This window comes from Myodes glareolus, chromosome 13 (genome assembly GCF_982192425.1).
Source record: "Myodes glareolus chromosome 13, mMyoGla1.1, whole genome shotgun sequence".
Taxonomy (NCBI): Eukaryota; Metazoa; Chordata; class Mammalia; order Rodentia; family Cricetidae; genus Myodes; species Myodes glareolus.
Window position 1 is genome coordinate 11573087 of NC_142038.1, and position 23407 is coordinate 11596493.

The 23407-nt window shown below is 36.8% G+C and overlaps 1 protein-coding gene across 7 annotated transcripts in view; it reads right to left on the reverse strand.

Annotated features, from left to right (window-relative positions):
• Positions 1–8904: 8904 nt before the first annotated feature.
• Pias2 (protein inhibitor of activated STAT 2) overlaps positions 8905–23407 on the reverse strand; it is an 84411-nt gene continuing 69908 nt past the window's right edge. For 3 of the 7 annotated variants that reach the window (XM_085676402.2, XM_048419721.3, XM_085676404.2), the window contains exons 12-14: positions 23039–23178; positions 18292–18329; positions 12509–15678 (exon numbers count right to left, since the gene is read on the reverse strand). In XM_085676402.2, coding sequence (XP_085532528.1) covers positions 15496–15678; positions 18292–18329; positions 23039–23178 — 361 coding nt within the window. In that variant the 3' untranslated portion in view covers positions 12509–15495. Of the gene's footprint in view, positions 11835–12508; positions 15679–18291; positions 18330–21169; positions 21269–23038; positions 23179–23407 lie in introns of those variants that run through there. The other 4 variants (XM_085676405.2, XM_085676406.2, XM_085676403.2 and 1 more) reach the window with 4 other exon arrangements.

The following is a 23407-nucleotide window of genomic DNA, read 5'->3' on the forward strand; positions in this document are numbered from 1 at the left end:
GTGGAGCTATACCATATTGCTCTCCCATCTCTGAATGAGAGTTCCTATTGGACCATATCCCTCCAGCATTTGGGTGCTTTCAGAGGGAGCGGAGAGGGAAGAAGAAAGGCTGGAATGTTTGCATAGTAAGAAACTTAAAGACCAGTGCGTATGCTGGCTGCATTAATTGCAGTTACTGAAAAAGCATGACATTTTAGCAAATTACCATGCAGCAAAATACTAAGTTCAGAATTCTGATGTTTAGACCTTGCTTTCAGTCACAGGCTCAATGGCAATGCTACCAGAGGCAAGTTCTAGGCACTATTCATGGGCCACTTCACTTATGTACTTAGGAGATCTTTCTTGAAATAACAAGTGTCACCAAAGACAAGAGGAAAAGAACTGAAAGCAAGAGCCAAGTGGGACAAAATCTGCAGCTACTGACATGATGAGAAACGGAAGTCTTAGTAAATTTGCTGCAATTTTATTTGGTTAATTTTTAAAAACCCAATCTTTGAAAAACAGAGCAATAGCTTGATCAGATGCTACACACACCACATTATAGAAATGTTGGTAGCAGTGGAGAACCACAGCCCAACACACCCTTCCCTTTTGGGGACCTCCTCCATCCAGGGAAAGCCGGATTCTTAACTATACAGGAGAAAATTTCAGGATGAGCCAGAACGAAGCAGTCAGCAAGTTTATTAAGACATAGCTCCACATGCCTCAGATTCAAGGGCAGGCATTAGAGAGAGCCACACTATCCCACAGTGGCTACACACACAATTCTGGCTTTCTATGGTACCTTCCCACAAAGACAAGAATTTACAGGGCTGAAAGATTAAGCAGTTTAAATTTTAAGAAAAGGTTAAAAAATTAAGGGAAAAGATACACATTGGTTTACTTTTCAAATTTTACAGAATTTCCTTTTGAGTTGGGTGGTGGTGGCGCATGCCTCTAATCCTAGCACTAGGGAGGCAGAGGCAAGGGGAGCTCTGCGAGCTCAAGGCCAGCCTGGATTACAAGAGCTATTTCCAGGACAGATAGGATTTTTAACACAGAGAAACCCTGTCTTAAAAAACATAAAACAAAACAACAACAACAAAAAACACACAAGCCAACAAAAAATATTTCCTTTTGTAAGTGAAATTGTAGGGTTTTGTCTGTTGCTTTGGTGTGTCTGTTTAGAAGATCTGAGTGGAGGGCTGATATGGTTAGAGTTGAGGCCACAAACACTATAACCCTAAGGAAGCTGCTTTAACATGCATATTTAAGATACCTTTAGAAATACAAACACTATCTCGGTAGGCAACTGCAATTTTTGCCAGTTTTATTAAAGTTGCAGCTCTCAACCAGATTTCAGTGCAAAGGGTTTATCTCCCTTTGCATGCATGAAAATTTTTCTATCTTGCTTGAGAACCATGATAAAATGAGCACAGTAGTGAAATATGAACTGTATTGACTACTAATGGAAAAGAACACACACAGGCAGATGGATGTGTACATGAATTTATCTAAAAAAAAGACAGTTTATGAAATGGCTGAATTATTTGAACCTCTGTCTGAAGGCTTTCCAATTTGAGATTTTTTATTATTTACTTATATATTTGGCAAAAGTGTTAAAATCTGAAACTTTTAATCATTCTGAGATTTTTTTGATGAAGTAAATCATCCATAAATAACAACTACCATGTTTAACTCAAGGAAGAGTAGCGAGTCTAACAAAACTAAAAATCCTGAAAGAAACTAAAGTCTCAGTAATATAAACCCCCTGGCATGACTCTTGGTGGGCCTTTAACTCACTGCCCTGTTGAACACAGCAATAATGGAATATGACCATCACTTTCTTAACCTGAGGTAGAGCCCAGTTCTCATACCCAAGGCTCACACTACTCTGGCTGTCTCAGTTAGTTTCCATTGCTGTGAAAAGACACCAAGACTACAGCAACTTATAAAGCCCAGAGGGTTGATTCATTGTTGTTATGATGGGAAGTACGGTGGCACACAGGCAGACATGGTGCTGGACAGGTAGCTGAGAGTTCTACATTCAAATCCACAGGTAAAGTAACACTAGTCCTGCCTTCAGTATTTGAAATACCAAAGCCCTCCCCCAGTGACACACTTCCTTCAACAAGGCCACACCTCCTAATACTGCTACTCTTTAATGACCAAGTATTCAAATATGAGTCTATGGGGGCCATTCCTATTCAAACCACCACAATGGGCAGAATGCAGTTTTCATGGCCACCTATGCCAATGAATGAAGACTAGAGGCTTAGAGTCCTTGGTTTTTGTTTCTTTTTGTCTATATGCCCTTTATGCACCCTTGAGTCAATAGAACATTTAACTCCAAGTGTGGTTGTGAAAGCTCTCCCTCAGGACCATTTGGCTCTTTGCTACACATCTCCATCCAAGGACTATAGTGGTTCTCAGTTCTCCCAGAGAACACAGCCCAGTGCTGGTTTTTGAACAGATTTTTTTTTTGGGGGGGTCTTAACACTTAGCTGCTCACATTGGCTCATAAGTTATCCTTTAAACTTACATTTTGTACCTAAAACTGTACTATAATTCCCTACATACTCTGTGTTTCCACTAACTTATATCTGTTTTATATGCACTTAATTCAGCCTTTTTTTTTCTCTCTCTCTCTTGTAATGTCTCAATTTCTTTCACTATTTTTGGTTTGTTGCTTTTGGGCTTTGTTCTGTAGCACAGCTGTTCTTGAACTCATGGCATCACTCCCACCTCCATCTCTGGAGTACTAGGATTATAGGTTTAAGACTCGATGCACAACTGATGTTATATACTAGCTATAAATGCATGAATTTAGCTAGCTAAGATAGCAAGTATCTGCAATCCTAGCACTGGAGAGATATAGGTAGTAGGATCATAAATTCAAGGACAGCCTGGGCTACCTAAAGGGATCTTGTCTCAAAAATAAAACCGAATGCACAACTTTAAGCTGTACACTACAGGATCTAAAATGATACGTCTTCATTATCACCCAAAGTATCTTCTAATTTTCTGTATGGCTTCATTTCTTTTTAGTATTTACTTTTTAAAACAATTATTTTAATTTTACATGACTGAGTATTTTGCTTGCATATATGTATATCATCTAAGCGTTTGATGTCCAGAGGCTGGGAGATGGTGTCTGAAACTGGAGTTACAGATAGTTATGAGGCTACATGTGGGTGCAGGGAACCACAACTGAGTCCTGTAACAGCAGCGAATGATCCTATCTGATGCACCATTGTGATTTTTTTCTTTTTAAAGTAATTTTATTAAATTATAAAAGTTTCCATTTACGCCCCTCTTCCCAACACCCTCCCACTCCCCTCCCCCCCTCCACCATTGTGATTTTCAATTCATGCAATTAGAAGTGTAATACCTAAATTTTAAATAGTTAGGAACTCTGCAGGTTTTTTCCCCTAACTTGATCCCACTATTTTGTTCTTGTTACTGGTACAGTTGTGATCAATTTTAGCAAATATTTAAAAACATAATTAAAAAGAGTATCAGGTAGGGAGAAGAGAGCTCAGTCAGTTAAGTGCTTGCCACACAAGCATGAGGACCTGAGTTCAGATCCCCAGTACCCATGTAAAAAGTAGGGAATGGTGGCATGTGCCTATAATCCCTGAGCTGGTGAGGCAGAGATAGGAAAATCCTTAGGGATAGCTGGCCAGATAAGCTAGTAGCATCCATAAACGCCAGGTTCAGTGTCAAACTCTGTCTCAGAAAAACAGGGTGGAAAGCAATTGAGGAGGACTCCTTAAGATTTCTGGCAAAAACATAATACCCATACAGGTGTACATACACAAAAGAAGAGGTATATTGCTGAATAAATATACAGTGTTCAGTCAAGAATAGTAGCATAAACCTGACATCTCATCTTATACTGAGTATAAGTAGGAGGATCAGGAGTTCAAGGTTAGCATCAGCTACATTGTTGTAGGATAACCGTTCTGTAAGCTGTGAAAATATATTGTTCTCATTGGTTGATGATAAAAGCTGCTTTGACCTATAACAAGGCAGAATATGGCTAGGCAGAAAAACTAAACAGGTAGAAAGAAGGGCATCGTTGAAAGATCCCAGTCAGCCTCTGGAGAACAAGATATATTTAGAGCACAGGAAAAGGCACGAGATACGTGGTAAAACACAGGTTAATAAAAATGGGTTAATTTAGAAGTAAAAGCTAGTCAGTAATAAACCTGAGCTGTTCAGCCAAGCATTTTGTAATTACTGGATAATTACTTAGAAGTGGCTGCAGACCAGGCAGGACAGAAAGCCTCTGCTTACACTACATAATGAATTCAAGGTCAGTTTGGGTTACTGAGATTCTGTTTAAAGAGGGCAAAAAGCTGGAGATGGCCCAGGGGTTAAGAGCCCTTTGTGCTCTTGCAGAGGACCTAGGGTCAGTTCCTAACACTCACAATAGCTACAACAATCTGTAACGCCAGTTCCAGGAGATCTGGAATCCTTTTATGATTTCCTCAGTCACCAGATACACAAGCAGTATACAAGCAAACACATAAGTCTTACAGAACATGCACGCACGCACGCACACACACACACACACACACACGCACACACACAGTGGTGTTTAAATTAAACTAGGCTGAATAACTGTTCAGATTTTTCTGCTTATCTGCTCTAGAAAAAAGTGGTTAAAATATTTCTCCCAAATTACACTTATCAATGTATCAGTAGGATAAAAAGCATTTATGCTTGTTTTTATTCATTAGTTCACATATCAACTAATAGGATTAACATACAACCTTCATTCCACTATTCACTGAATACCATAAATATCTTGCCTAATAAAGTTTTGTATAAAGACCTTGCCAATTTCTTTTAGAAAAGTTAGAGCACCTTAAGGAAGGGAGTATTTTGGTCTTCAGAGTCAAGGAATATGTGCCACCATTAGCAGGGCAGGTATGGGGGCAATATAGACGGCTGGTCATACTGCATCCACAATCAGGAAACAAAGAGCAATGAACGCCTGTGCTCAGCCAGTTTCCCCTTTCAATGCAGTCTTGGACCCCAGCCCACAGAATAGATTAGCTAAATAATACCTTAGAGACGCCCCTAGCCTTGAGATTTGTTTCCATGGTGATTCTGCTTCAGAGTTTCTAATACTTTCAACACTACACTCTAAAAAATAGAGCATATTGGTAAAGAAAAGCAATTGGTAAGGATAATGCCAAGTTACTAAAGCAATTAAAATAGAACCTGGCTAAAATTAGTAAAACACAGTAAGTTTATTACTACTGCATTAGACTAATGTATTTAAAAGCAGATTGCTTTTAAACTCAGTCTGTGAATACAACTGGCATACACTTAAATACATTTGGACTGCTAACACTGCCTCAGTACTTTAATACTTCAGATGCATTCATGGTCCTCATGAGGTAGAAAATAATGTTTGGGTAAAAATAATGTTTGGGTAAATTGAGGGCCATTTATACACCTCAGACCGTAATAACCCAGTGTTAGCCACTTCTGCAAGGGAACAGCTCTAAATAGATGATAAGTACTGATATAGTATCTTTACATGTGTTTTCATCTCAAAAATGACAATCCCCTGTGCTGGATACTTCAACTTGAAACAGACTAAAGTCATTTGAGGAAGGAACCTCAATTGAGAAAATGCCTCCATAAGGACAGGCTGTAGGCATGCCCACAGGGTATTTTCTTGGTGATTTATGATGGAGGGCCCAGACCACTGTAGATGGTACCATTCCCTGGCTGGTAGTTCTAGGTTCTGTAAGGAAGCAGGTTGAGCAAGGCACGTGAATAAACCAGTAGGCAATACCCCTATGACCTTTGTAACAGCTCCTGCCTCCAGATTCCTGCTCTGCTTGAGTTCCTGCCCTGACTTCCTTGGATGATGAACTGTGATGTGGACATGTAAGCCAAAAAACCCCCTCCTTCCTAAGTTGTTCTGGTCGTGGTGTTTCATCACAGCAATAGTAAACCTAACTAAAACACCTCTAAAAGAATTCAGTGAATCCCATTTTATGCAAGGAACTTGAATCACAGTGTGACTGACTGCCAAAATCCCAAGTGGCAGAGGCATCATTCAAATGGGACAGACTGGCTGGTACAAAGCACAACACAACCAACATCATATACTTTGAGTGACAGAATATATTTTCAACTTTAGTATTTTTATAGGCTTCCTGAGTGTCTGAATGAATGGGTCTCTGATTCTTGTCCCTGCTCTTGGAGCTCTTTTCCTTCTGTTGGGTTGCATTTCGTAGCCTCAATGGCATGGTTTTTATTTTATTATATTGCCATTATCTCCTAGAAACCTGTTATTTTCTAATTGGAGACAGAAAAGGAGTGAATCCTGAGGGAAGGGATGGAATGAGTAGAGGGGAAACAGTAATCAAAATATATTTTATGAGAAAAGAATCTATTTTCAATAAATGGAAAAAATTCAAAAATTTTGAAAAAAATATAACGGATCAGTTGCAAATAAAAGTTAAACTATGAAATTCTTACAAGAAATATGGGCAGTAGTGGTACATGCTCTTAATCCCAGTACCCAAGAGGCAGGTGGACATGAGTTCAAGGACAGCTTGGTGTACAGAGCAAGTTTCAGGAAAGCCAGTTACAGAAAAACCCTGTCTCAAAAAACAAAAACAAAACATTCTTACAAGAAGCACAAGTAAGTTCATTACTGTATTAATTAGCATTTCTCTTGCTTTAATAAAATACCATGATCAAAAGCAACTTGAAGATGAAGGACCCCAACTCGTTTTAACCACAGTTATACCGTTTTGCAAAGGTTCACAGATAACAAGCTCAGGACCTCCGGAATGCTGAGCAAATAACAGGCTTAATTAAGGGCCTCCGGAATTCAGGGCCTCCGGAATGCTGAGCAAAGATACCTGAGGTTAGAGCAAGGACAGCCTTATCTGGCTGCAAGACAGGAGATTTATGGCCTGATCATAGAAACAAAGAAAGAGAGAGGATTGCGAGGCCTAAGTCACGTATAAAGCAGGGCTCGTCACGAGTCAGGGGCTGTGCAATCAGACATCTGGTCACCAGCCAGGAAAGGGGGGGCAGGATAAGAGGAACAGTAAACCACTGAGTAGTCCCCTCATTGTTATTTAGGTTAAGAATTTACCACCCTGCATCTTGCTTCTGGAAACCTCGCTTTTTGCTCTCCTATAAAAACCCCTCACCCCCAACCTGCGGCACGCAAGTCCTCCGAGAGACTTTGTCGCCCCAGGTACCTGCGTATCCAATAAACCTCTTGCAGTTTGCATCCGGCTGCGTGTTTTCGACTGATCTTTGGGCACGGGGTCTCTCCCGAAGGAAGACGCCCACAGGAGTCTTTCAAAGAAAGAGTTCATTTCAGCTTACAGTACCAGGTAAAAAAATCCATCACTGAAGGAAACTAAAACAGGATATTAAAGCAGGAACTTGGAGGCAGGAACTAAAGCGGAATCCATGGAGGAATGCTGCTTGCTTACTGGCTTGCTGTCCACAGTTTGCTCAGCTTTCTTCTCCTTTTCCTCCTCCTTTTTCTTTTCTCCTTTCCTTTTGGAGACAAGGTTTTTCTGTGCAGGTCTGGCTGTCTTGGAACTAGCTCTGTAGACCAGGCTGGCCTCAAACTCAAAGAGATCTGCTTGCCTCTGCTTCCAGACTGCTTAGACTAAAGGCATGTACCTCCAATAAGCTCAGCTTATAAAACCCAGAATTACCTCCTCAGGAATGACACTGCTCATAAGGAGGGGTGGACCACATGAATTACCAATCACTTGCCTACAGGCCAATCATATATGGAGGTATTTTCATTAAGATAGATTCCTTCTTTCCAGCTAACTCTACTGCATGTCAAGTTGACATAAAGATAGTCAGCAAAACTATCTTCAATTTGGTAGTGGTGTTTTAATCAAGAAACCAAAAACATAAGCAGCATGGGAAAGAAATAAACTAGAGACTATCAAAATTTAAAACATGCCCTTGAAGGAGCAGTATCAAGGAAGTGCAAAGATACTCCTCAGACCAGAAGAAAGTATATGCAAATTAAGGGCCTAATAAGGGCTTGTATCAACAAACAACTGAACTCTTAACTCAGTTAAGACAAACAGACCAATGAAAATGTGGGCAAAGGAAATGAATAGGTTTCCCCCAAAGTCTACATACAAGAGACCAGCAGACAAAGAAAAAACAAGCATCATCAAAACTATTATAACAGTCTCAGCCACTAGGAAGGCTACAATAAAAACTAACATAGGTGAGGATGTGAAGAAACAGCACTTTCCTAATTTCTGCTGGGAATTTAAAATGGTATGCTTTGGAAAAGTCTGGCAACTCCTCAAAAAATTAAGTAGTTACCAAATGACCCAGAAAATTCTATTCATAATTTTTAAAAAAACTCATATATTCATTCTCTATGGAGATAGCTCAATTGGTCAAATGTCTGCTATGGAATCGCTAGAGTTCAATTCTGAGTATCCATGTAAAAATTCAGGCATGGTAGTGTGTGCTTATAATTCCAGCACTGGAGAGGTGGCAAACATACAGTTCCTTAAAACTTGCTTGCCCAGCTGGTTTTGCTTAATCCAGGAGCCCTGAGTCCCAGCAGGGACCTTGTATGGGGGGGGGGAGACACCCCCCCCAAAAAAAAACAGAAATAAGGTGTACTGCTCCTAGGAACAACCAAGATTATCCTCAGGCCTCCACACACATACAGATACATACACAAATGTATAAATGTATATGCATATATGTGTATGTGGACGAGCATGACATTATTCGTAACAGCGAGCACATGGGGATAGCTCAAATGTCTATGAGAAAATAGGTAAGCAAATGCATATATATTCAACACAGGAGCGTTCATTTACACTTGTGAATGACTCTTGAAGACCTAGGCCAAATGAAAGCTACCACCACAAACACCACATGTTCTCATTTACAAACACCACATGTTCTCATTTAATGTACACAAAATACTCAAACAGGCACATGAAACAGGAAGTTGAATAATGATTGCCACAGCTGGGTGGGATGGGAGTGTAGTATGACAGATAGAAAAATGGCAAAGTAGATGCTATTGAGTATGAAATCCTTTCAGGCTGCTGTAGGATATGCCTATATTTTGTCTAGGGTCATCGGGTTAATTTATTTTTGTACCATTTAAAGTCCCGGGTCCAACAGTGGCTCAGTTTCCCAGCCTCAAGACTAAAGTGTATTTATGCATGATACCTTCCTTCCAACTAGCCACATCTATTACCTCTGCCACCCACTCTAAACATATTTCTTCTTTTGCTTTCCTCTCCTGGTAAATGCCTGCTACTACTGAATTTTCAACAGGTATTGATTGAATTTCCATCCTCAGCACAAGTCAAATGTAAATGGCTATCATTGCTTCTTCATTAACAAATATTTAAGGAATATCCACCATGCATGACATACCATGTTACTGTGGGATACAAGCAAAACCACTCTGCCCTCATGGAGCTTACAGTCTAGTATTGTGGTGAACCAATACATAAAGTCATTACCATTAGCAGGATATGAACAGGATGGTATGACGGAAGATACTAAGGGAACACTTACTCATGATCAGGAATTGGAGTGTAGTTCAGTGTTGGAGCAAATGCTCAAAGGCCCTGGGTTTCAAGACAATGCACCAAAATTGTTAAGAAGGAATTTTTTTAAAAAAAAAATCCATCAAGAATGATCTAGCAAAATTAGCCCCTGAACAGATGGCTAAGAACTGACTCACTACTTAGTTACATGATCTTGGACAGGTCATTTTGACCATTTCCCTGTTTGTAATATAGAGGTAACGATGTGAGTTTAACAACAAACTGAAGAACTGTCTCCCATAGGCTGATCTATTTGAAAGCTTGGTCCTTTGCTGTTGATGCTGGTAGGGAAGGTTACAGAAACTTTGAGGCAGTAGAACATTGCTGGAGGAAGTACAACATTCATTTCCAGCTTTGAGGTTTCATAGCCTGGCCTCACTTCTTCTTTCTACTTCCTGTGCTCAAATGAAATGGGACTAGTCAACTTCTTGATGTCCTGGCCATGATGAACTGTATCTCTTCTGGAACTTGTAAGCAAAATAAATTTTTGTTTTCTGTTGGGGTGCTTCAACAAAGTAACAGAAAGTTAAATACACTATCCATCAGGAAGCTCTCCAAAGCTGTTCCATGAGGCCATTCAAGTTCTCCCTCTTGTAGGCAATGTATCTACAACAGCAACCCAGCAGCAACTACCTCGTGAGTAAGCAGAATTGTATGAATGCACCAGTGAGTAAGCTGTGGAGTAACAGACCCTAGGTGGTACTGTTCTGTACCATGGTGATTCCCAAAACAGATGACTGGTTAAGGAGGGAACGGGCAACTGTGAGTAGAATACACACTACAGAGAAAAGACAAAAATAGGTGACAAAGCAATTTGAACTTAACAGCAAAAAAACGGAAGGCCTGACAGTTCTTCCTAAGTATCTCATGCCTAAACCGTCTCCCCTAAATGACGTGCAATTGTGCCTGTCAACAGCAGCATGACTCTCCCAGTGAGAGTAGAGCAGAAACCTGAATATACTCCTTCATTTCTGTGGTCTTCATCTAAAACTAGTCTTTAAATTAGTGTTACCTTGAGACCAAGGATATTTTATCTTTCAGTTGATTTAGGTCAGACTCTCTAGCTTTCTAGGTCAGGGTCAGCACTTACCCTGTCAGGAAACATACTGAAATCTGTTTCATTTGTCAATGAATGAGATACTAGTTTAAGTTCGTAGCACAATTACTAAGAATCCTTGACTTTTCAGAACAGGATTATAAACCTTCCAAGCCTGGAACTAGTCTCAGTACTTTATGGCAAGTACACTTTATGGTGACCAAAAGTAAAGTACTCACACGGTGGCAAAACTGACTGCTGATACATTGTAGGTCTTCTGACCTCGACATGCCTGTTGTGGCACCTGTGCACACACATACACACACTGAAAGAATACATTAAAAAAGAATGCAAAGTGAAAGGCAGTAGTTCTGTCTTAGCTTTACCACCTTTACAGTTTATGTTGGACTGCCTTTGTCTCAGGAAATCCTACTGGCATTAGGAGATCAGAAAGGTGAATGGACCTTACAAGAGGTGTTCACCATTTAAGGGCTGTCCTTAGGCACAAAAGGTTTAGAACAAAATAAAAATCAAAATTTAGTCTGACATTCAGATGGTATCTTCACAGTGCTAAGTAAAGTCATGTGAAAAGTCAGTTGAGTATCCACATACAGTATCTTCAGGAAAGTGTAGTCAGCTCTCCATATCCATCCATCCTGTATCCAAGGATCCAATCAACTGCAGAGTTCTACTGCCAGAGGAAGGGCTGAAACAGCACTTTGAGAACAGACTCCTTGTATTCCCTAAATAGCATTTATATTAGGCATTATATTCAAGCTGAATATATTTAACATATGAATACTATGTCAGTTTTATGCAAAAACTATGCCATTTTATGAAACTCTGGCATTGTGGATTTTTGTATTGGAGGATTCTGAAACAAATCTCCTATACACAAAGCAACTCTCTATATTTAAAATTGAGAGATTGGAGCTGAAATGATGGCTCAGGGATTAAGAGCAATACTGCTTTACAAGAAGACCTGAGTTCAGTTCCTACCATCTCTATCAGGTGGCTCACAAGTGCTTTGTAGCCACCAGTTCCAGAAGATCCAAGGCCTTTTCTGGCCTTCACACAAGTATACACACAGACACATAAATATGGTTAAGAGTATTTTTTTTTTCAATTTCAGGAAGCTTGAGAAATTATCTTCCAATGATTGCCTCATGGTCCACTTCACTGGGGTCAGGAGATCTTAATGCTGATACCTGCAAAGACAAATGTGTTCTATGGGAAGAGTAGCTATACTATCTTTCCATGCTATCTGCTGGTGTGTATTATGTACAAAATATAATAGCTGCCTCTAACGCTGGTTCTCTTCTTTGTCTCAATTCTCTGCAAAGAGCAAATACTACTGGCAAACGAGAAAACAAAGCATGACTAACAAGACAGGCAGTGAAGAACAAAGGGCCAACATGCTGATCTAGCGCTATTTGCTGCTTTTGTAAATTATGATGTAGCTCCTAACAAAAGGAAGACACAAACAAGTCATTTACCAAGAACACCAATCTCAAAAACAGCAGAGAGCTCTTTCAAACCTTTCTAACATGTTGCATGAAATATAGGAAAGATGCTGAGTGAGGCTCAATGATTCATTGCCTGCCAAATGGCAATTCCAAACTGCCACACTACCTGGACCCAGAGCTACTAAAAATCAATGTCAGACTCAAGTTAAATGAGGACTCATTTATTTTTAAAGGTGAAAAAAAAGATGGGAAATAAGTTATGACTTTCCGTAAAAGTAGAGATAAACTTGCAGGAAAACAATGTTTACTAAAATAGTACTTTTTTTCTTTTAAATAACCAAGCAAAGGAACTGAAAAAAAAATACCTGAGAATAAAAAAAAAGTTTATGAAAATCAACTTTACTTAAAAACACAAATGCTAAATGAGTATCTTTATTGGCAGCAGACAAAGGTGAGTGTTCAAGACTGACTCAAGGCATATCAAAGTCAAAACAGGCTCTTTCAACCCCATTCAACATGACTTTGCTTAAAATTCTGCATCTTCCCTTCAAATTCATTAAGACTACTCTAATGGAAACTTGTTTAACATGAAAAGCTATGATCAACTGAATCACATTCACTATCCCTGATATCACTGTCATGGTTTTATTATAGTATTATAGAACGGATGAAATACAAGGTCATACATTTAAATTCACCTGACCTATTTCATTTGATCTTTAGAATTATCCTAGGACATATACCAAATATTTTTAATTTGGGGGCCAAAATGGAAATAAAATCTAAAATTGATTCTTCTGGGGGCCAGAAAGCTAGCTAATGAAAGCAGTCTTCATGAATAGAGAGAGAGCTCTGTGTAGCAGCTACATTGTCTCAAGTTACCAAAGTCCTTCAATATTTCCAAATGGGGAAAGAAAGATAAAGATGAAAATAGAGGTTGGCCAAGAACCGTAAGCATTAAGCACAATTCCCTAAGTGGAGATATCTGAAGATAATGGCCACCTGGCTGACACCTAACACCAGGATGACCTCTTCATTCTATCTAGTTAAACAGAAATTTGCATTAACAAGACACTGCTAAGCAGCCAGATCTTCCTAAGAATGTGACATAAAGAGAGACTGGCTTTACAACCACAGAGCCAGGGGCGGAAAGAAAGTACATGCCTTCAAAGATACCTGCAAAGTAAGTCCCAATATCAATATGAAAACCTTTTAAGTCTATTTTAAAGGTGCTAGTCACCTGAAATAAAGTAAAACTTTTTGTAATTTCATTAAACACCAAAAATGAACACTACAACTGTTCCTGTGAAAATGACAAATGTACACAGGTATCCATAATAAGAACAAGGCAAATAATTTCTATTACCATCTTCGTTACTAATAAGACTTCATTGATTCATTGTAAGGGAGTCTTTGATACTCTAATGGGTAAACAAAATGATAACAACTCTGCATCACTTTATTAACAAATTATACTACAGAAGCCAGGCTACTATTTCTGATTACAGAGGTAACAGAAACTGCATCTGTACTTACAGTAGCAACATAAAGTCCTACAAGAAGAAATTCTCTATCTGGACTGGCTAAGAAAGTAAAAGCCAGGGGCCATAGGGCCAAAGTACCATTGCCTACTGTGATCACAGGGGCTGTTTTTGCTTTCCTTATTGTTGATGATACAAAAGTCCTATCAAAAGGAAAAATATAGGGTGCTGGAGGCAAATAAGAAGCAATATGGAGAACTACACAGGCATTTTGTACAAAAAGTACACAAAGGCCACAAAAACTCGAAAGATAAAACACCAAACAGGGACAAGCCAGCTCTTTAGAACTGTACCAATGCTAAAGTAATAAGCCCCTGTCATGAGAGGAAGCAGAGAGTCCTTATGCAGGAACTTATTTAAGAAATTAAGAGTAGCCACTAAAAAAACCCTATGCTTTAGGTTGGACATAGCATAGGTAGAGAAAGCTAGGCTCCAAGAAAGTACTACATCTTTGAGAACTGAAAATTAAGAAACCCAAATGAAGCGAAAGGAAACCAAGAATGCTGAAAGCTTCTACAGTGAAACCCAGTTTTCTGAGTGACTCAAACATATTGGAGGCACAGTACTTTCCAAAGTTCACCCAGAAGAGTCACATGAGAGGTGTGTTTTAAAGGCAGCAGTAAGTGAAATTTTGGGCCCCTTCCCTTCACTTCAAGTCAAACATCCCTAATTTCTGTGTCTGTGTTTTCACAAAAGACTTCAATAAATAAAAAAAAAAAAATAAAATAAAATTTTTTTTAAAAAAAAGAAGAATGAGATCTGGTATGACCCTCCATGGACTTTTCTTTAAACTTGAAAAAAAAATCACTGCTGAAAATGAAATTACATTTGTAAGAATTATGATCAAAGACTTTAAATATAATTTCTATATCCGTGACATTAAAATGTGAAAAGTTTCACCCAAAGTATTCTGTATTAGTATATAAAATATATGAAACAAATTAAATTCATAGGAAGAACTTAGTTATTTCCACTTCTCCTAAATATGTTCTGGTTCCTCCCAAGTACTAAATATTTCTGAACACTGTAAAGAAAATTCTACCAGCTATTCCAGTCTTAACTCGACCACATTCTATCCAAACACTTTATACTTTTGCTTTCTAAAAAAACAAGTCTCAAGATTGTAGAAAATTCTAGAATAAGAATGTATAGTAACCAAAAATAACACATTATATCATAGGATAAAATCTGCCTAGTGTTCTTAAACATAGTAACTATAAAGAGCAACCAAACCTCAGCACTTAACTCTGCATATACCAGCATATAATGTCAAAGTATAAATGACAAGAGAAAAACACAGAACACAAAGACCATTATCTTTGATGCTATCATGAAGAGTGGTAAACCGAAAGAAGAAAAGTAGAGCCAAGTTCTGGCTAGTTACTGAAACTTCATTACTTCAACAAAATAGAACACATCTCTATAGAAAGTATTCATTCAGCAAACATGATTTCTTCCCATCTACTTTTCCTTCATTCTGGATTAAACAGAAGTGGCTGTTATTATAGATCAGTGATTACATTTTCTTTTAATTAAAAAAGTTTAAGTATTTACATAACTTTATTGCTGTTTATTGTAACAAAAAATTGTTTGTAGAATCCAGCCAGTAATGTAGGAACTGAAATCCACTGCTCAAGAAGACACCATCGTAGATGAAATATATCTGATGCCCAGTGTATGGCATAAGAAAAGTCCTTGCTTGTCATCTGGTTCTTGCTGGAGTCATCTGTGTTCATTTCTCAGAAAGCGAAGAATCCATCTGACATTTCAATAAATATTAAATTGCAAAAAAATAGCTTCCATGGACTAGATATCCAAGAGTAGTTCTGATGAATGATTCCCAGAATCAAGTATGGCCGCCTTTAGTCCAGTGAGATGATGTCAGGAATGTTACTTCCACTGCTGGTTATGACCCCTGTGTCACTCCTGCTGCTGGATGAACTAACATGAGTACTGCTTTCATGGGGGCTGGTGGTGGTGACGGACGTACTGCTTGTTGTTAAGGGTGAGCTGAGACTATCCAAAAACATAGGAGGACAGTACTGCTTGAAACAAACAATGATGCTGATGAGGAAGAGGCTACATTGGTTTAAATAAATAGACTAGAAACTGTTAAAATACCTAGAACTGACAGGTACAAAATTAAATCCTCAGGGGATTTAAAAGTAACAAATTTCATATTTAAATAAAAGGTGGCATGGGCTTAGCTATTTTATATTCTTTACTGAATGCCACACATTTTTAATTGTCTTGAATGTGTGGAACTTGTTTGTTGGCCATATACACAGGGAAAATGCAATGTCAACAATGTCTGAAATCATTTCATGTTAAATACTGACATCCCTAATTATGATTTAAACTAACCTCAAAAACAACTTAATAATTGAAACAAAGTTCACTGATTTTTCAAAATTTAGAGTCAAACAGACCCTTTAAGAGTTATGTTAAGAGCAACAAGCTGAATGACGGCATTGGATTCCTCTTTAAACAAAGACAACAATACACTTGTATAATTAGCATGTCAACATTCATTCTGAATTTGAGGCTATATGGTAATTAATTATCACAGGATGTTGAGAAAATAATATCATAACCACAAATTTAATATTCCTTATAACACTTCTTAAGATCTTTCTCGAAATATTCTTATTTCAAGTACCCTTCCATCTGGGTGGCTGATTCACATAAAATAAAAACCTGAGCACAGTAATCTTAAATTATAAGGAATTAAAATAAGAACTAACTAGAATTTTATATTTCACAATACGATGTTTTACATGAGGCACAAATGCACTGACTTTGGTACAGGTAATGTCTAATGCTACTAAGTTTGTCTTCAGTTAGACTACAGGAAAAAAAATCAACAAGGATACCTAATGTTATGTATCCTCTATATCATTTAGACTCTTAGAGACAATGAGTTATGGACAGCAATTCAAAACTAACTGTTCAGATTACATGGTTTTCAAGGCGCATTAAAAGAAGAAAAAGAAAACAGCTGAGAGAACAAGTAAAATTGAGGCTGCCTGTCCATTCATTCATTCATTCATTAGTTATTTATTGATTGATTTTTTTTTTTCCAAGACAGGGTCTCACTATATTATCTCCGGCTTTCCTGGAAAGCACAACATATGCACTACATAAACCAGGCTGTCCTTGGAACTCAGAGATCTGCCTGCCTCTGCCCCTCAAGTGATGGATTAAACAGGTGATCCACTATGCCCCACTGAAGCTGCCTTTTGACAAAGAAAGTTACTGGTTTTTCAGATGGTTAATTTCTGGCTTGTCTATAAAATTAATGCCACCCATGAAAAATTCGACAGACATTCATAAGAAACTCTGACAGTGAAATTGTCAAGTATTAAAAATTCTCTAAAATCAAGTCAATTATATTGAAACTAAGGAAAATATTTATAAAAAGCCTAGATGATTCCATTAAAATCTGCTACCATTCAAGCTTGTTTTTTTCCTATATCATAGCACTAATCTGTAAAAATGCTAAAAGCTGCCGTTCTGTTGCCAATGGATTCTGTGCCTTGAATACTTCAGACTTGGGTTGTAGCCATTGCAACTTTTACTCTAGATCCCTTAAGTATATACCTGCACAAAGGGTAACAGGGATTATGGAACAACATGGAGATGTAAGAGGAAACCTATGGGTTCTATAGTCAATAGAAGTGAGGTCACTCTCACCCTCCTACCAAGTTAACAAATAAATCAGTTTCCCACTAAGCATGTAAATAAAACTATGAAATAAAAACCATGGGTTCCAAGATTATTTTTCTTATAAACCACTGTTCACATAAAAGTATGTAATTCTCTTCAGCTTGTAAAACTTAAGTAACTAAAACTTAACTAAAACTATGTAACTTCCCCTGTAAGGTCTTACTCATAATTAAAGTCAGGATCAGAAGAAAATCCTCAGTCCGTATATATCTTGGGCTCAAATTTCCTGTGTTGTTTGTCCAATCAGATGCAGATACTGAGGAGATAGGAGGCTCATACTGGACCTGCAGTTAGTCAATTCTGAAATTGCTGAGACAGGGACAATTCTTCCCCCTCTCCCTAGGTACCACTCAAGTGCTTTCTTTGGCTGTTCCACCATGCCCCTTTCACTTTCTGTGCTTTGTCTCTGCTGCTAACGACTGTCAGCAGAATCCATGCTCACCATGCAGTCTTAAGGTTGGAATTCTGAGATGGTCCTAGAATCTCTTTCCTTTAATTGAAAACACAGTACTTTCAACTGAAGCCTTTTCAAAGTCTGACTCTGTCTTTCAAACAATGATCCAGTCTCAGTCAGTGATCCAGATCTGATAAACTTTAGTTGTCTGTTTTATATAAATGCTTTTAATGTGTAGAACCTTAACTTCTATGCATTTAGTATTGCTGTCACTCATTCTAATCACTCAAGCCCTTTTAAGAAAGATAAACTGTTTATGATAAATAAAAATAGAAAGTTAAGTAATAAGAACAATAAAAAATAAATTGAAAACCAGTAAGTTTATTCCTTTGATAAAATAGTACAATTTTTCTATGGTACTTCCTTTCTATCCACATGAGAACCAACTGTCCTGATTTTATGCAACTGGTCATTTTCAGTTAGTATGATATAATCAACAACCAAATACAAATTAGTTGCTTAAATTCAGGATACATACCTGTGGATCAACTGGAATAAGGGAAAGAAAATCCAAACCTAGAACAAAAATGCTTTGTTAATAGTTGTCTCATATTGTGGAGACAAGAATTATTTCCCAAGATCATTCTGCATTTATAAGCCAGGGAACATTTGTGGCAAATGCTCACCTTTCAGCAACACCTAAGTTCTATAATCATAATTGGTGATATCTAATGCATCTAAAACGAAAGGTGAATACATTCTTTGACCAAACAACTGGAAAGACTGCCTCCTGACAACTCAAAAGCAACAGTCCAAAGATTTTCAGAGTTGGACTAGTTAATCAAAATCTTTTCCTTTTGTAACTTAATATAGCAAGAAGCAATAAAAAAGAAAAGCATAATAATTATCTTTGGACCATTAAAAACAACATACTTAGGTTCTTACAATACTTCACATTTATTTTCAGAAATACACGTTAGGTGTGTCTACTACCAATTCTCTAACAGATCCCACACCAAGAGTTCTACAGAGAACAAGGCTCTGCACAAAGCAAGCACTTGGGAACTGCCACTCACTACTAAACCAGTTAACACTCAGTAGAGTCTCACTCAGCTAATGCAATTTCTAAACCAAGGAACTGGAACTACAACTACATTCTGGAAATAGAAATGTGAAAAAGATTTTCCTTAAATAAATACTCCAGTAACAGTAAGCTATAGAAAAAAAAACTGTCTGAAAAGTTTCCCAATAATCTTCAAAGTAAACTCTGAAGACTTCCCTGTGTGATCGAATGCTTCTAAGTTATTTTAAAACATTTTTAAAAAGCACACCCTGGACGGAGGCCATTAAGTTAGGGCAAGGTTGCCCAGCAATTTGGAGGCAAAGACAGGCAGGTCTCTATGAGTTCCAGGCCAGCCAGGGCTACACAGTGAGATCCTGTTTCAAAAAACACAACAAACAAACAAATAAACAAAATAGGCCAATGTCTATTCAATTCCATAAATATTTATATGCTGGCATTTAATATACCAACCACATGGAGTGAAATTCTAATATAATACTATATCACTATGAAAATAGAGATTAGTAAGAAAGATAATGGACACATTTAATAAAAACTATGAACAATTTTAACTAAAAATATTTAAAGTGTCATTATTTCCTTATTTACAAGTGAGTGTATTTTAAACACTTATGATACAGCAGTAACCCCAGCCATTTGGGAGGAATTACTGAAACAATTTCTAAAGCATATTTTAAACTTGTTGGTATAATCTGTTAATTAGCTACATAATATAGAACTTTAAACAGATGAACAAAGCAAGCCACAATTCAATGTTGAAATAATTTACCCACTAAAATGATAACCAAAAGGTGATATATTTAAATAAGGAGATCACTTTAAATTATTTAATAAACCTCTCTGTTTTTAAATAGCAATTCAAAACTGTCTAACTTTTTTATGTCTTCTGAAAGTTTTATATGACCAAGGCATGGAATATCATTTAGTAAACCGCGTTGATTTTTATTCATTGCTGTTTTTAATTCATTGTTGCTCCAAGTGGCATAACAATCTGTTCAATTTTAAAATAGTTCCTACTTTTAAAAGACATTTTAAATTTTATTTATTGAGTTTGTCTGTGAGTGAATGTGTGTGCAAGAACCCACAGTGTTCAGAAGAGGGGGCACTAGATACTCTAGGGCTGCAGTTAAAGGTGCTGGTGAGCTGCCACATGGGCACTATAAAATGAACTCAGGTTCTTTGTAGGAACAGTAATGTTCTTGTCAGAAAAGGTCCTACTCTGTAGCACAGGCTGATACATGAACTCATTGACCTCCAGCCTAGTTTCCATTCTGACTTTCCATTTTTATGTTGATTACTCAATCTATTTTAATAACAAGCTAAAGAAAATACTACCATTTCAGAAGATGTATCACAAATCAAAACAAATTATTTGAGAACGCTCATTTTCCCCAATGTTCAACTGTTGCCACTTCGTGACTCTAAGTGGACATGAAAGTTTGATAAAATATTACTACCATCTCTGTGGTCTCCTATACAAAATGTACACTGAGTGCCAATGGTTCCCAATACTGGTTATTTCAACCCAGCTTTCCAGATGGACTGACATTTTCTTTACTGGTTCTGCATGTCCCAGCAAATGCAAAATCTATTTAGAAAAGCTTTTAGATGAATTTGATCTATTTGTTTTAATGTCTCACCTACAGATAACTAGACTACAACTTACGCATGCCAATAAGATGTATAAACATTTTTCTAAAGTTTCGTTGAAATTCAGATTACCTTCCAAGAATCACACAAACTCCAAAAAGGGTTTAATGTGAATATTTCAATGAAAACATTCCCATGTAGTTTGAAAGTAATCCCTACTAATAAAAGAATAGACTATCATCATTTTTATCATTTAAGAACATCATTTTGCATATGAAATGGTTTCAACAGTAAAATTTTACTGCCTTGTTAGGAATACTATTTCCTTATTTTATTATGTTTCAATTGTAGCAACATATTGATAGCTTCTTTTTTGTCCTCAAGTATTTCAGTTGAAAATGCTGTTATCTTTAACTAAAAAAAGATGCTATTAAGAATTCTAACAATACAATTTATGCTTTTAATACTAATAAAGTTGTAATTTTTAAATTTTAAATTCATTAATAAAAAGGGCTGATCGTTTACTTTTTGTCCCCTCATTGACAAACACACAATTTTTCCTTACTTGAGCCATAAACTTCACAAAGAATAAATGCTACATGATAGAATATGTAAAAGGTTTTAGCACTTTAAAATTTAATCATACAACTTTTGAGCACCATTCGCACCTGACAATATGGCACTAGCAATAATAAGGCAGACATATTTTTTTCTTGAAATAATCAAGCTGTTTTCCACTCCATAAATACAAATTATGTTTTATTTTGTATTCACTGTTGCACAGTATCAGAAGATGTTCCAAGCTGCACTTCGTTATTAATATCATTTCTTCTTTGTTCTCCTGCAGATTCAGAAGATTCAGATTTATGATGTTTAAAAAGAATGTCAGAATCTATGAAAACTGTCTTCTCTCCATTCTTGTTGTTCTACTTAAATTTTTACTATAAAGCTATTAAATTTAGCAATAGCGAAACTTCACATTATGACTAATTACATAAAAATTATACAGTAGCTCACTAATTACCAAAAAGTGCATAGACAATAAAACAGGAGTAAAAAACTAAACTTCTTAGATGTCTAATTGCTATAAACTTTTAATAACTAACAATTTTTCCTAAGAATAACTGGATCTATTCTATTTAAGCTTTTCAACTGCTAAGAAAGTTTTTCAGTATTTAACCAGATTATTGGTTTATCAATATCAGCCTTGAATATAAGTATGATTTCCATAAACTTAATTTTTTAAATATAAAAGTCAGACACATTTAAGACATACCACCACAAAAAATAAAAAATTCACTTACGCTCAAAATCAGAACATTAATTCTCCCAAATTTAAAGAAACCATTCAGACTCTCATAATATGCAAACTAGCAGGACTAGTGACTCATACATTTTTTTGGTATTTCTACGAAATAGAGGTTCGCTTTAGTAAACGGAACTGTTCATATCAAAAACTAACTTTCAGCTAAAGGTCTTAAGCAAATCCTTTAGAAATACAAACTTCTAACACGTACAAAGACGATGAACATGCATTCGTCAGTTTAGCCAAGGTTACAACATACTGATTATTAAGAACTCTATTGTGAGACTGTGAACCCTCACACTACATCCTGGCAGTCTCTGCACACAATGAGTGTGTTCTGACTGGTCTTAGACAGTCTCACAAAGAATGTGAAAGTACAAAAATCACAAGCTGAAAGTGAAGCAAACATATGTTAATCTCAAATGTCATTTGATGGCTTTTAAAAGACATTTTTGGTAGGTATTATTTTTCATCTACTCTTTCCCACTAAATTTTATTCAGATAAAACTAAATTCAAGAGGAAAAACTATACAAGAATAAAGCTATCACTTTAAGAATAAAATGAAACAAAGATCAAAACCAACTTCCAAAAAAAACAGGAGCAAAGTGTGTTAAATTAAAATCATTAATAGATAGAAAACATGAATATATGATGTACTAGCTATAACTTTGCTCAGCCTTGACTGACAAAAAATATATATTTAAAAAAAAAGCCTCTCGGCACAGAGGAAGAAAGAAAAACGACTGGGAGGCTGGGGTTAAATTTTATATCATGGTCTTGGCTGCATAAATTCTTCTACTAAGGTAACTAAAGCAAATTTGAATTGCTAACATATGATTATACATATGGAAGTATCTCCAAATATTAAGACCTACTTTAGGGAAATACATGATTAACTCTATCCTTACAACAAATAAAATTAACAAGGTGAAGATCACTAAGCAAAAACAGGCCCAAATGTATTGAAGTTTTGAAGAAAGACTTTTAAGGAAACTCTGTCCCCTAAGCTTCCAAGAAAAAGCCTGGGTGCAAATTTTCTACAATTTTACAAAAACTTCCTACTTTACTCCAATATATCCTATTATTAGAAATCTATAGATTCTCATTAATGAAAATAATAACAGAATATGACATGCTAAGACAACAATACTTCTACATGAAGTCTTGAAATTTCTTTTAGCGTTTACATTCAAAATTAATTTATTTATATGTATGTATGTGTATACACACAAACAAGTATTTGTTCTGTTGATTAAGATTAAAAATTATAACTAAATCAAAGGAAAGAAAACTTCTCCACATACCTGGCAAATCTGATGACATGCTTGACACTGGCGTGTGGTGGAATGGTACTGAGTAGTCTGTTAGTGAAGGTGGGATAGCAGCAGGATCAACCGAAGTCACACTGGGCACCCTTACAGAAGACGGCTGATACATGAGAACCCTGTTTTAAAAAGTATGGGAAATTTCAAATAATCCAGTTGTTAGTTCACAAGAAAAAAGAGTTAAACCATTGGGCACTCTCAGATGTGTGATCACTTAGTCTCAGTCATTCACTATATAATACTTCTCTATTCTATTCCCATCTTTCCTAACAGCCTTCATTCTAACATGAATGCATCTTGGTTCTAAACACTGACTGTTGGTGTAGGAGCAAAGTGGAATTAAAATAT